At 33.9% G+C, this 12,967-nt stretch overlaps 1 protein-coding gene across 5 annotated transcripts; it reads right to left on the bottom strand.

Moving 5' to 3' along the window:
• Window positions 1-839: 839 nt before the first annotated feature.
• LOC132030563 (GPN-loop GTPase QQT2) lies at window positions 840-7,163 on the bottom strand. 5 transcript variants are annotated; one of them, XM_059420255.1, is made up of 7 exons: window positions 7,095-7,163; window positions 5,612-5,680; window positions 5,393-5,504; window positions 5,033-5,259; window positions 2,282-2,572; window positions 1,463-1,668; window positions 840-1,362 (listed from the first exon to the last, which is right to left on the bottom strand). In XM_059420255.1, exons 2-7 carry the CDS (start codon window positions 5,669-5,671, stop codon window positions 1,089-1,091), a joined length of 1,170 nt encoding a protein of 389 aa, XP_059276238.1. In that variant the 5' UTR covers window positions 5,672-5,680; window positions 7,095-7,163; the 3' UTR covers window positions 840-1,088. The 5 variants fall into 5 exon arrangements, with proteins under 5 accessions (XP_059276238.1, XP_059276241.1, XP_059276237.1 ...); XM_059420258.1 differs by having other exon boundaries at window positions 5,612-5,683; window positions 7,131-7,146; XM_059420254.1 differs by having other exon boundaries at window positions 5,612-5,681; window positions 7,086-7,144.
• Between the last annotated feature and the right edge of the window lie 5,804 nt (window positions 7,164-12,967).

Raw genomic sequence — 12,967 nt, 5'->3', positions numbered from 1 at the left:
AGATTTTTTTAACTATTTTATTTCCACCCCTTAATTGAGATGTTTTTAATATTCAAGAACAATAACTATCTCCCACTTTCTAAAACGACAAATTAATATTTTTAAAACACGATTAATAAGGGTATTTTTTGGAAGAAAAAAAATTCTTAAGAACACATATTCCTCTAATTTCCAAAAAATAATTTCCTTGAAATAGCAAAGATGTCATTTTCCACAAATATTCAAATGAGCAATTTTTTATAGTGAGAAATGAATTAGAGTGAGAAGGGTGATAAATGATGAAACTAACCTTTTGGGTGTAGTCTCCATTTGCTTTGTAAAATGCTCTTCCACGTGAATTAAGCTTTTATTAATTTGATATCTGGTTAGTCAGCTTTGAAAAATGATCCTTCCAAGTTCTACACGAATATTTTTCATATTTGCTCTTGAAAATGTTCAGGGAAATGGATTATTCATCTGTTGTGTACGTTGTATATTTCATTGGGTGTGACTCCTCAACAATCTGATAATCGTACAGTTCCTTTTATTGTGGACGATATGTTTTTTGATATATTGTAAATATAATTGAACTCTCTTGAATATTGAGTTGATCTTTAGGAACCATATGATCACTTCATCTCAAAAAGGAATGGTTAGGGAATGTTTTTCCTCCTCACGCACCAAACATTCGAAAATACTCTAAAAATACTTTCGAAAATGTATTCTAAATATTACTATTTATTCACCTTACCAAACATCAAAAAATATGTAGGAATCACTTATTTTCCATGAAAATATGTTCTATAGAAAACATTTCCCTTCATATCAAACACGCCCTAATGTCAAAACACACTTGCAAATTGTTAAGAATAGAAAGGAAATTCAGTTGATCAAAGTCATTATCCATAAAGAATTATCACCAAACACAAATCCAGATGACCTAACTCTTTAACCACATAATAATGAGAACATCAGATCAGATGCAACGACTGGAGAAATTGTCGCATTTACACAGTAAAATCATTTTTCTGTCCCTTACTTTTTGGTTTAGCACTTTGATCAGTCCTATACAGAGTTTGTTTTTTCTTAAAGAGACACCATGTACAGTCTCAAAATGAAAAGCCAGTAACTTCTTCATCTTCATCCTCATCTATGGCACCTTCATCGTCACTAAAAACCTGGATGTCGTCTTCATCTTCTTCCTCTTCATCCTCGTCATCCATCATATCCTTGTTCTTCCCTTTTCCATCCTTCAAACCAGTGCTCAATACTACAGTCTCTCCTCCAGTTTTCTCGATATCTTTCCTCAGCTTTTCCATATTCTCCCTTCTGCGTTTTTCCTCTAACAATTGCTTCTCCTCCCGTCTCTTGTCCAAGTCAGCCCTGACAGGAAAATTTTGCAACAATAGTTATTAAGCATGTCCAACTATCAGTGATATTTCAAGAGGTATAAATAAACATTAAGTTTCAGTTAGTGTAATACTTGTAAGTTTCCATATACTCTTCAGTGCTGGCATCAATTGTCTTGAAAAAGGCGTCCATCCCAGCACCTGAAACTGCAGAGACCCCGACGGATCTGAGATTCTTGTAGAACTCCTCAAGTGCAAGAGAAAGGCTTCGAGTCAGAGTTGATGTGTAAGTGTTGTCCGCATCTAGTGCCGCGTGAAACACCTCGAAATCTTTCATCCACTGCATTTAAAGTAGTGACATGATAAATCACAGTCCCAGAAGAGCAGCCAATGAAAGTAAAAGCACAAAGAACTGAAGAATCAATCCAATAGTAAGAATTTACTCTACACTCAACCACAAACGCCCCTCCCTCTCTCTTCTGCCCTTCCCCCTTTACATTCACACATGCACATAAACAAACACTGGTATTTTAATTGGTAAAAGACATTATATGAATGTGCAGCAAAATTGCTGCAAGTAGAATATGTGCCTCAAAAGATCAATAACACAATTGCAAAGCAACCATCATAACCAAAGTTTTATACGATGACTCCTTGGTTTAAACTGCTTAGCGAGCAGATACAGCACATAACAGGAATACTATTAAACTGTCACTATAATAGCCTCATGGTTCCAGTACCAATTATTAGAGGTAAAGGGTAATAGCTTCTGATCCACCTTTAAGTTTTTTCTTGAACGTCTTCACTGGTTTATATTAGGTGCACAAATGGAATAATTTCCATAGCAAACTTAACATGACTAATAGTGGAGACAGCCAGTCCTTTCTCTTCCTCACAACTCCCTGCCCTTTTCAAGAAAAAAATTAGAGTAATGTGAGAATTTATTCGGGTACCTCCAAAGCAAATTCATGATTAGCCACATCTGTCTTGTTGAATGCCAATACCAACGGCAACCTTGTTTTGTAGAGGATGCTACAAGCATAGAGCATATTGCTCATAAAGGTAGCTGGACTTGCGGACCGTGGTGTATCAACTACATATGTCACCACAGTGGGAAAAGTAGATGCAAAAGCTTCAGTGATTATTGCACCAGAGGCAGACCAAGTGAATATCTCAATCTGTCCAGGAGTGTCCACAAGAACATAGTCCAACTGGTCTGCTCGTTTTTCAATAACTGATATCACCTGCAAATAGGTAGAAGAGGTTGTTGTCTCAAAAGAGCTAGAGAAAAATAATACATGTAAAGCTTTTCTTCCCTCAAATCCTTGCAAGCTACTCCTCTAATAAATAATGACAACAGAATTGGTGAAAAGAACAAATACTACAAAGCAAAAAGAGAGCAAACATCAGATATAGATATATTGCTTTGACAACTTTTCCACCTCACATTTTCAAAACCAAATTTACTGATTCTTGCAACAGAAAATTTGAAACTTGTGCACTACTTTAAGAAATCGAATTTGATAAATAATACATCCAGACATCATCCAAGTAACAACCACAAGAATTTACAGAGGGCTTAGATGCATAAATGCTGCTTGAGAGATCTAATAGCAGGGAAGACTATGATGCAATGTTTCAGTGAACTTTAGAGAAGCATCTCAATTTCAGAGGTTAAGAGGCAAAACACATCATTCTAATTAGCCAGTACTTATGGACCTTGCACTCGCCATGTATCCACAAGTTTTGAATCAAGGGAGGGAGGGAGAGGGAGAGAAGGGGGGGGGGGGGGATGATGATAACATAACGAATATAAGGAAAAAAAGAAAACCAAAGCCAATTTCAAATTCCATATGAGTAAACAAGAACCTAAAGAAGTATATGACTGAACGTAATGAGATATGATAAGATCTAAATTTGGATTAGACTTCTTAATCCAACAGGTCTAATAATAACTTTTGAAGACTTAAATCCGGATAAGATAAACAATGAAAACCTAAAGAAGTATATGACTGAACGTAATGAGATATGATAAGATCTAAATTTGGATTAGACTTCTTAATCCAACAGGTCTAATAATAACTTTTGAAGACTTAAATCCGGATAAGATAAGTGGATTGGATGAAATTACTTAACCTATTCAATTCACTGCCGTGTTGGAGGAACAATTTTAATGTTGAATTCATATAGTCCCATAAAATAATTGTTGACCGAAATGCAAATCTACTAGAATTTTACGCACTAATATCCTATAGACATTAATTCAGTCTATTTTTCTACCACAGTAAGTGATCAATCCAAAGAGAACACTTTTATACCACAAAAGATGCAAGCGGGAGGAAACTTCAAAACAAGGTTTCTCTAGACCACATAAGTTTAAGAAAAAAACAGAAGGCCAAATAGAATAGATAGCCCCTCAAACTTGGCACATTTTCTCTGTTAGACACCTCGACTTTTATAGTGATCATTTGAACACCTCTTTGGCAGAGGTGTGTCTCGTGCGTGTTTGTAAGACCGTGTGCTTGAGACGCACTCCTGATGAGGTGTCAAATGAACAAATTAACTACTGACATACCTGTGTAACTTATTTTTAAAAATTCAACATGTAATTATATTTAATAAAAAGAAATACAATAAGAAAGGAAATAAAATTCACCTCTTCCCCCCTCCCCCGGTATTTGCTCCGTCTCCTTCCCTATGTTCTGCTTAACCTCTTCCCCTTCCAGAACTCATTTAATTGCAGTGAACTTCTCAAAAGGTTTTGGGTTGTGGCAGTGATTTACTACTTTCTAAATACAGTTTTGAAATTCAAAACGCTAGAAGAACGCTTACCTTCTTCTCCATTTCACTTACAGTAACAAATCTGAGGTTGTTCTCCGAACAAATTGGAAGTTAACAGAATAAAAGTCTTTTTTAATATGAATCGAAGTCATATAATTTGTACCACCATTTACAACTACCTCTGCAACCAAGATGGAATTCACAACCTTAGTACGTGGTTCTTGCTTATTGAAGGCATTCTCAATCTCACACTTATCTACATTTTTAACTGGATTACATTCTTCCATCATATGAGCTAAGGTTTTTTTTTCCTTTCCTTAAATAAGATGGATTCAATTCAGCAACTACAAGTATATGCAGAAAGAAATCTCACAATGATTATATACAACTAGTGTCAGAAACAAAACAAAAGCAGAAAGAATTTGAACTTACAGCTATCAGAACCAAAAGTTTTGAAGAAAAAAAAAAGGGAAAAGGGCCTAGAAGTGAAGTCTCAAATTATTATTTTGGAAACAAAATTTAATTGAATGACGAGACGATGTACTTTTGAATCAGGTAACTCGGATAAAACGATAGAGGATTCGGATCTGGAGAGATGTATTGAATTTGTGTTAACACAGAAATCAACGAAAGTAAGAAGAAAAAAAAAATGTGGGAAGAAAATCCATGTCAGCTCATTTTAAGCCATTACTTAAAATTGAGGAATGAATAAGTTGTATGCCATGTCAGACTTCGCGACATATTCCTGCCTAGTTGAAGTGTCTATATGGTCACTAGCAAAACCAAAGTGTCTGACTTACAATTCGTGCAGCCAAAACAGAAAGAAAAAGTCTCCTCACAGCCTATTCAATAAAACAAATATTCCTGCCTAGTTGAAGTGTCTATATGGTCACTAGCCATGTCACGATCACATCAAACCTTACCTCATCAAACTTTGTGGCAAACAAGTTCAGTGAAGTAAGAATTCCTCCATTTGGCCCAAGATTGAATTGCTTCATGACTTCCTTGTATCGAACAGTGTCTCTAATATCAATATTTGCACCATATGGAAGGGTCAAGACAGCAGGATCAAGGTTCAAAACATAACCCCGCATATTGGACGCCATTGTGTGGCAAACAAGTCGATGCATAAACGTAGTTTTTCCACTACCTGGTCGTCAATCAAAACAAGCACTATATCACGTTTCAAGTAAAAATTAAATAACAACAAACAGCTTGGGACAATGCTAGTATCTTAAAATGATAAACATATGAATCCTTAACGCAAAGAAATGGGTCTTTACCAGCCATCCCAACCACTATGATAATGACAGGCTTTTTCTTGAAAGTGAAGGATGATGATCCCTCAATATTAAGGTTTTGCATCGAGTTAGAGATATCATCCTTCTCCGGAACCTATAACCAGACAATCGAGGAGAAAAAGAAGGAGAATATTAGTTAAGGCTTAGAGTTGTAAAAGTAAACCAAATTGAGAATATTTAAACCAAATTGAGAATATTTACCTTACTGTCAACTTGCATCGAACCCTCAGCCTCTTCCGGTACCTTTGAATCAATCTCCATTCAAGATAACTGCTAAGTCAGTAAAGAAATGTCTCTATCAGCCTTAATGTAAATTAATTACGACCATATCAAGAGTAAAAAGCAAAAAAGGAAGCTAGAAAAAGTAGGAAACAACGCAGAGATGGTGATAATCTATGTTGCTCGGACTCTTCACTTTCGGTGCCGCACCCATGTCGTGTCGACATGGGTGTGGCTGTGGGATCCGTACCCAATTTGGTCAACCAATTTTGGGTACTTTGACCAAAATCGAAGGAGAAATTCCAGACAAATTCAATGATTTATGTAATCAAAACAAAAGCTATGGTGAAATTGAAGAAAATGGAATAACTTGTATATAGAAATTTCTATGTCACTCCTTTTCCTTTTATCTCCTTCCGATTTTCTCCTCAAGTTTTCCACATAATATGTCATAAATTAGGTTTTCTAACTCTATTTTTAGAATTTTGAATTATTTTTTGTTGAATCCCCGCACTAGTATCCGTACCCACGAATCTTAAAATTTAGATCATGACGAATCCGACCTCTAGATCCGTACCCGTATCCGACACCCGCATCCGCACTAGAGTCCGAGCAACATTGGTGATAATAAATGTAGGAGCATCGCAAAGGCCTGCATCAAATTCCATAAGGATTTTGCCAACGGCTAATTATTTTCCAACTACTGCGGATAATACTTTCTCTCTTTTTTTTTTTTTTTTTTTTGCTTAACGAAAAATCTCGAACTAATGATGACTTCAACTTCCACACGGAACATCCTTATATGATCCAAATAGGGTATACATTAGGTCTGTTTGATCTATTTTCGGCTATTATTCGGGGTATTCCTCTTTTCCATTTCTGTACACAAATCAATCTAAAAGAGTTAATACTGCTAATTTTGACACCCTAAAGCAAAATATAAACTCCAATAATGTTTAACACAACAATACTATTCCTTTAATCATTCTAAATAGCTAGATCACTTCCTATAGGTCATAGGTTCGAGCCGTGAAAGCAGCCACTAATGCTTGCATTAGGGTAGTCTATCTACATGTTCACTGGGCTGCCGCCATTTACTTCCTGTGCTGTGTCAAATATACACACATTCTTGTGGCAGTTGAAGCTACAAAGATAACCAGAACAAGATAAAAATTACAGCATTGAAAGTTTAAAAATAGGTAAACATAACCCATGAATGGAAGCTCAGATAATCAGTAGAACACCCATTAATACCCTATTTAAGAGCAAAAATTTCGCCCAAAACCCTTTAAGCCACTACTGAAATTTAAAAGCCAAAAGTGTGTCTTCTCTTTTTTTTTTTTTTTTTTTTTTTTTCTATGTTTACTCAGTACACTAGTGACATTAACTCTGTAGTCCACAAGTTTTAGAAAAATATTCATTACAAAATAGATTTTGTAAGGAAGAATTAAGCAGCAGTAGTTACACTTTTCGAGAAAATCAAGTAGACACGTCGCAGAACCGGAACCGCAAGCAAGCGCGCGCACGGCGGAATGGAAGCAAAGGGAGGAGGGTTTTGCTCTTAAGGGAGAATGACTTTGGAAAGACAAACACGAGACAATACTTATACTTACTTTTAAAGCGAAAAAAAAATGAGAATATAAGTTTGAGCCCAATAAACATTAGGTCATGTTTGGAAACTAAGGTATAATTTTAAAATTGTATAAAGAGAAAAAGTGCAAATATATCCCTCAACTTTGCGAAAGCAATGCTATATATCTCCATCGTTACACAAACAGCACAAATATACATTTTCACCGACAGTAATTTTTAATTAAAATAAAAGTCACTACAGGGATATATTTGGACCTAATTATTTATAATGAGGTGATGACAAGTTGCATGAACAGATTAAATGATCCGGTGATGAGGCGGCATGACTTAAACTAAAAATTAAATAATTTTCTCAAAAATTCTTATTATTCCAAATAACCATAAGTGATCAAATTGTAATTTATTACTTGAGTTTGTATAAAAATAATTATGGGCATCTATGGCAGATTTAATAAGAAGATGAGCGCAAAAAGAAATTTGATCATCCAAGCAATAAATTCAAATTAATAGTTAAATTAAAAAATGCAACAACAAAAAAAATGTGTGAGAAGGTGCAATATACCCCTGAACTTTGTGAAAGGTCCAAATAACCACTGCAGTGGCTTTTATTTTAATTTTAAAAAAATCAACAAAAAGCGTATACTTGCGTCATTTGTGAAACGACGGATATAAATGCACCACTTTTTTAACGAGCATATATTAGCTGTAGAACTTAACCCATTTTTTCATTGAACGAAAGGTACAAAATAAATCAGATTGATAAAAGTACCATGTGAACTCTTCGGTTTTTTCCCTTCCTCGATCCCTATCCCATCTAAATCGCGAAGTTGAAGGGTATATGTGCACCTTTGCCCTTATATAAATTAATACGGCCTATTATTATTTGGTTAAACTGAATATTGTATTAACCAAGTGAGCAGTATTTATAACTAACTCATTGGACTCTAGAGTTAGATCCTAAAAAAATTAACTAAAAGCAACAGTATAAGCTATGGCCTATTAACTATCAGCTAATTCATATGGTACTGCACTTTATAACTAGTGTGATATCCATGTATAAGAAATAAGACCACTATTTAGCTGCGGTCGTTGTTAAGTTAGGCCAAGGCATTGGCTCATTTTGCCTGCTTCTGCCCCCTGATGTCCACTTGTAAAACTATCTCCTTGAATCAGTCCTTGCAGTCCCTTTGCTCTTTGCTTGAATCTTCTATCGTTCCTTTCGATCCACACATGATAGCTGACAGCTGCAGATAAGAAACCAAGCACTAAAGACTTTGATCTAGTAGCATGTATCACTGGTTGATACCCATCGAACCTCAGTTTCTCAGTCCTTAACATGTCGATGAATGCCAAGCCAGGCCAGTAGTGTTTTCCACAGATAGCCAGAGTGCTCACGTTACAAAAAAAAAAAAAAAAGGTGTTCTTCCGATTCTTCTGTCTAAGATGAACATAAGATACATTTTATATCAACCTGAATGCCCCATTTGCATGACCTGTCCACTGTCGACAACCTTTTGTGCAATGCGGCCACATCACAAATTGATGCTTTTGTAGTAATCCAATGGTCAGTGCTAGCTTCTTCCATAGTGCTTTTGGGTATTGAGGAACCATTAATTGCAAGCTAAGCTTTCTTAATACTAAATTTCCCCACCAAAATGAACTTATCAAGCAATGCAGTAATATTTGTCACATCCTCCAGCCACGATCTAGCATAAAAAATCTTCCGTACTAGCCAACCAACCTGTTTTGGAGTACCCATTGTGTTGATGCCCCTAGCCTTTATATAGAAATGGTGAATTAATATGGCCTATTTATTTGCACAAAAATAATTAAAGAGATTGATATTGTTTTATTTTAAATAAAAAATAGATGAATATAAGTAATAAGTTTTAACATGTGATAATTTTTTCTTTTGGCAATTAAACTAAATTATGACGGACTCACAAATCTTTAGTGTTTAGAACTTCATATATACATGTCTAAAGTTAAGATGAACTACTAACTTTCGATATATGCATTTGAAGTTGCCATAAATTTGAACTTCAGACATAAAGTTAAATTTGGTGATTCCTAACCTCGTACATGTATATCTAGGGTTGTTAGTTTTCTCATATGGATGTGCCCATCTTACTTGACCAATAAATCTCACACAAAATTTTTATTTTTTCTTTTCTCTCAAAAAGACCCTAACTTCATGCATGTATATCTAAAGTTGTTAGTTTCCTAATATGAATGTTTTCATCTCACTTGATCGATCAATCAGATACCAATCTTTTATTTTTTTCTCTTAAAAAGAACCATAAATAATATCAAAAATCTTTAAAATATATACGACTAAAGAAACAATAAAATGTTATGACAACATGCTCACAATCAAAACTAGTTTGCAGAAAAGTTAGCAATGAAATATAATTGAACATAGAAATATGACAACATCGTTATGGACGCCACTTACTATACATAAGTGGTTCATTACAGTAGAAATTCTCATAATAAATTCGAAAGGTTGAAGGAAATGGAGAGAGAAGTAGAAGGATAATGAGAAAAATAAGAAAAGAAATTAAGGATGCGATGATAAAGACCAAAAAAAAAAAAAATGGTGAAAAGCTAGTAGCAACATTTTGTTTGAAGTTTGATAATATTAGCTATAAGTTCAAAAGAAAAAAGAGGAGAAAAGTCATCATTTGATCCCCGAACTCGACACGAAAACTTGCTTTAAGAAAAACTTAAGTTCGTATTTATTTACATCCCTTAACAACTTTCAAGTTAATTAAATACCCTCCTTAATTGCCTAGACCGGATGAGATCTAGGTGTTGTTCACCACTCGCCTGATGATTGGTCCACGTCATTAAATATTTTTTTAATTATTTTTATTTAGTTAGTTTTTCTCTTTCTTCTTCATTCTTTCCCTATTTTATTATTTTATTAAAAAAAACCCCATGACCCCTAAACCCCTCTTCTCCTTCTAACCCCCAACCCCCTCTCTCCTCTCCTTCTTCCCCCAAATCGCTGTTGCTATCTTCTTCTTATAACAACTTCTTTCTTCTTCTTTTTTTAATTTTTCTCCTTGAATTTGAAACCCGAATTCTTCAACAACTCTATTGACTCTTTTTATTAGTTTTCTTCATAATTCATAAAACATTTAGAATCAAATTTATGTTTTGTCAGTGGGTCAATTCGTTGTTATGGTGGTTCAAAGGAGAACAACGATGGTGGTGGTTAGGAAGTCGTTCTCCTCCTCCTAAACCCCCCACCTCCTCATGCTCCTATCCCTCTCCTTCTTCCCCAATCCCCATTTGGGGAATCCATAAATCAACAACATCAAACTATACCCAACATCATATACTTCTCTCCAAAACGTCATCTTTTTTCACCCATTATTATTATTATTAGCAACTCCATTTCTTCCATAACCATTTTAGAGGCTCTTCCTCAAAATTAAAGACCATCCCATTTGAAGGACAAACTGTGCAATTTCTTCATTTTTGTCATTCGCCCCCATCCCTCCGCCCCCACTCACCCCTCCTCTCCCTCTCCTTCTTCCCCATCGTTTCAAGCATACCAAAATTCAAGTGAGTTTTTTGCTTTGTGTGCTTTGTATCTTCAAAGGACGAAATTGTAACAAAAAGTGGAGAAATAAGTGATTTAGATAAGTGGGTATTGTTTAAATTAAAAATTTTCGTAAATTGCTTTGAACAACAACAACAACATACCCAAGAGGTATTCTTTCTTAGTGGTAATAAAGTAAAGGTGAAGGAATTGCAAATGACATTAAAATCAATTCTTCAATTAGTTCATTAGTTTCCCCTCTTATATTTGTTCTTCAATGGCATTAACGTTAACTTATTTTGTTCTTCAATGGCATTAATGTTAACTTATTGTATCTGCTCTCTTCAATTTATCTAGAAAAAGAAAGGAAAAAAATTAAAAAACGAAGAAGAAAGAAGATGAGGATAGAGATGTTTTCAAACTTGAGAGATGGGAAGAAGAAATGGATGGCGGCTTTTCATACGGGGGGGGTGGTTGGAAAAAAGAGAAAGGGAAAAGAATAAGAAAGAAAAGGAAAAATTAATTTAAAATGGAAAATAAAATATTAAGAAAATCTTAATATATCATCCAATTAGAAGATGACATATCCACATCGTTATGATCACTTTTAGTGTTATTTTTTTCCTTCCACGCGCTTTTAAGAAATTGCGTACACTTTCTTGCCACGTTATCCGCTAAGGGGGTATTTAATTAACTTGAAAGTTGTTAAGGAGGGTGAATAAATACAACTTAAGTTTAAAATGCTAAACGATTTTAACTTTTTTCTCAAAAAAGATACAGTTGCTTAAATAGCATAGAGAGAAAATCGGTCATTTCATGAATGTTTTATTTAAAGAGAATTAAGATCTATATAATAGGAAAAAACACTATTACAAATGAAGATAATGCTCAAAAGTAGTTAGTGAGAGCTATTTCATCCATATTATAAAGATAGTAGACAAGTTAACGATAATTCATTGATAAAACAAGTAAATTATATCACATTATATGTTTTTTCTCTGGCACATCTTCTTATTAAATAAATCAACAATTATTGGTGTTTGGAGTAGCAAAATGGCGTCATGTAGCCACTTTCAATGGTGCTATTTAAGAAATAGTTATAATTTACAACATATTTAATACTTAACCACTTTATTGTTACGTCTTTTTCATTCTTCGATAACTTAAGAGCAAGAAAATTTCTCGATCTAACTTTACCTGACAATGTGAATGAATTTTACAAAATATATGATTGAGATTAAATTTCACTATCATCATGCTAATAGATCCCAAGGTAGAAGTACAGTCTGCGTACACTCTATCCTTCTCATACCCCCTTGCGAGATTATATTGGGTATGTTCTTGTTGTTGTTATCATCATACTAAAAGAAGAAATAAATAAAATTTAATATCGTGGAGAATGAAAAATAAAACACAAAAAAGAGAGTCTATTATATAATCACCAAAAGTTTTCGATTACTATAACAAAACAAATTTACCAATTGATCCCAAGTGCCACAAGCAAACTTCATGCAAATTGTTGTGTAGTTTAAAATTTAAACCGCGAGTTTGAAGTTTTGAGTCTTTTGACTATTTAAATATGAGATTTCAAGTCTTTTATCCAACACGATAAGGGGTGTTTCGTAGCTAGTTAGAAGACAATTTATTCATGTATTAAATTTTACATAAGTAATAGTATCACGTTTGTTAGCTGGTTAGGAGGTGATTTATTCATGTATAAATTAATACGGTGTTTGGTTAGCAATTTAGAATATACATAATAAATACATGTATAAATTATGCGAAAATCTATATAATATTTTATGCAGGATAAAAGATGAAATAACTAGAATAACTAATCATGTATAAAATAATACATAAATTACTTATAAAATAATATATAAATTTCCTTTATAACTAATCTTTATATTACTAAAAATTGCGTTTATAAAATAATATATAAATTTCCTTTATAACTAATCTTTGTCTTACTAAAAATTGCGTAACTCTAACCAGCTACTACCAAAATAACCCCTTAGGGCTCGTTTGGTATGATGGATAGAGAAAAATAATCACGAGATAAAAATTAAGACTACTTTATCCACGGTTGGAAAAAAAAAAAAAAAACTCGGGATAACTAAAGTTTTTTTTTTTTAAATACACGGTAATATTGATTGTGTTTTAAAGAGCAGTCCTAAAAGTCGCTATTTGTGCAT

Source organism: Lycium ferocissimum, chromosome 9 (assembly GCF_029784015.1).
Source record: "Lycium ferocissimum isolate CSIRO_LF1 chromosome 9, AGI_CSIRO_Lferr_CH_V1, whole genome shotgun sequence".
Lineage (NCBI taxonomy): Eukaryota > Viridiplantae > Streptophyta > Magnoliopsida > Solanales > Solanaceae > Lycium > Lycium ferocissimum.
The sequence above is the reverse complement of the archived record's forward strand: the minus strand, read 5'-3'. Positions and strand labels throughout refer to the sequence as shown.

Coding starts and splice junctions, on each gene's coding strand:
- LOC132030563 (XM_059420255.1), bottom strand. CDS start 5,671: ATGGAGATTGATTCAAAGGTACCGGAAGAGGCTGAGGGTTCGATGCAA. Junction 5,260..5,392: donor CATAGTGGTTGGGATGGCTG/GTAAAGACCCAT, acceptor ATTGACGACCAG/GTAGTGGAAAAACTACGTTT. Junction 1,363..1,462: donor GAGTATATGGAAACTTACAA/GTATTACACTAA, acceptor TTTTCCTGTCAG/GGCTGACTTGGACAAGAGAC.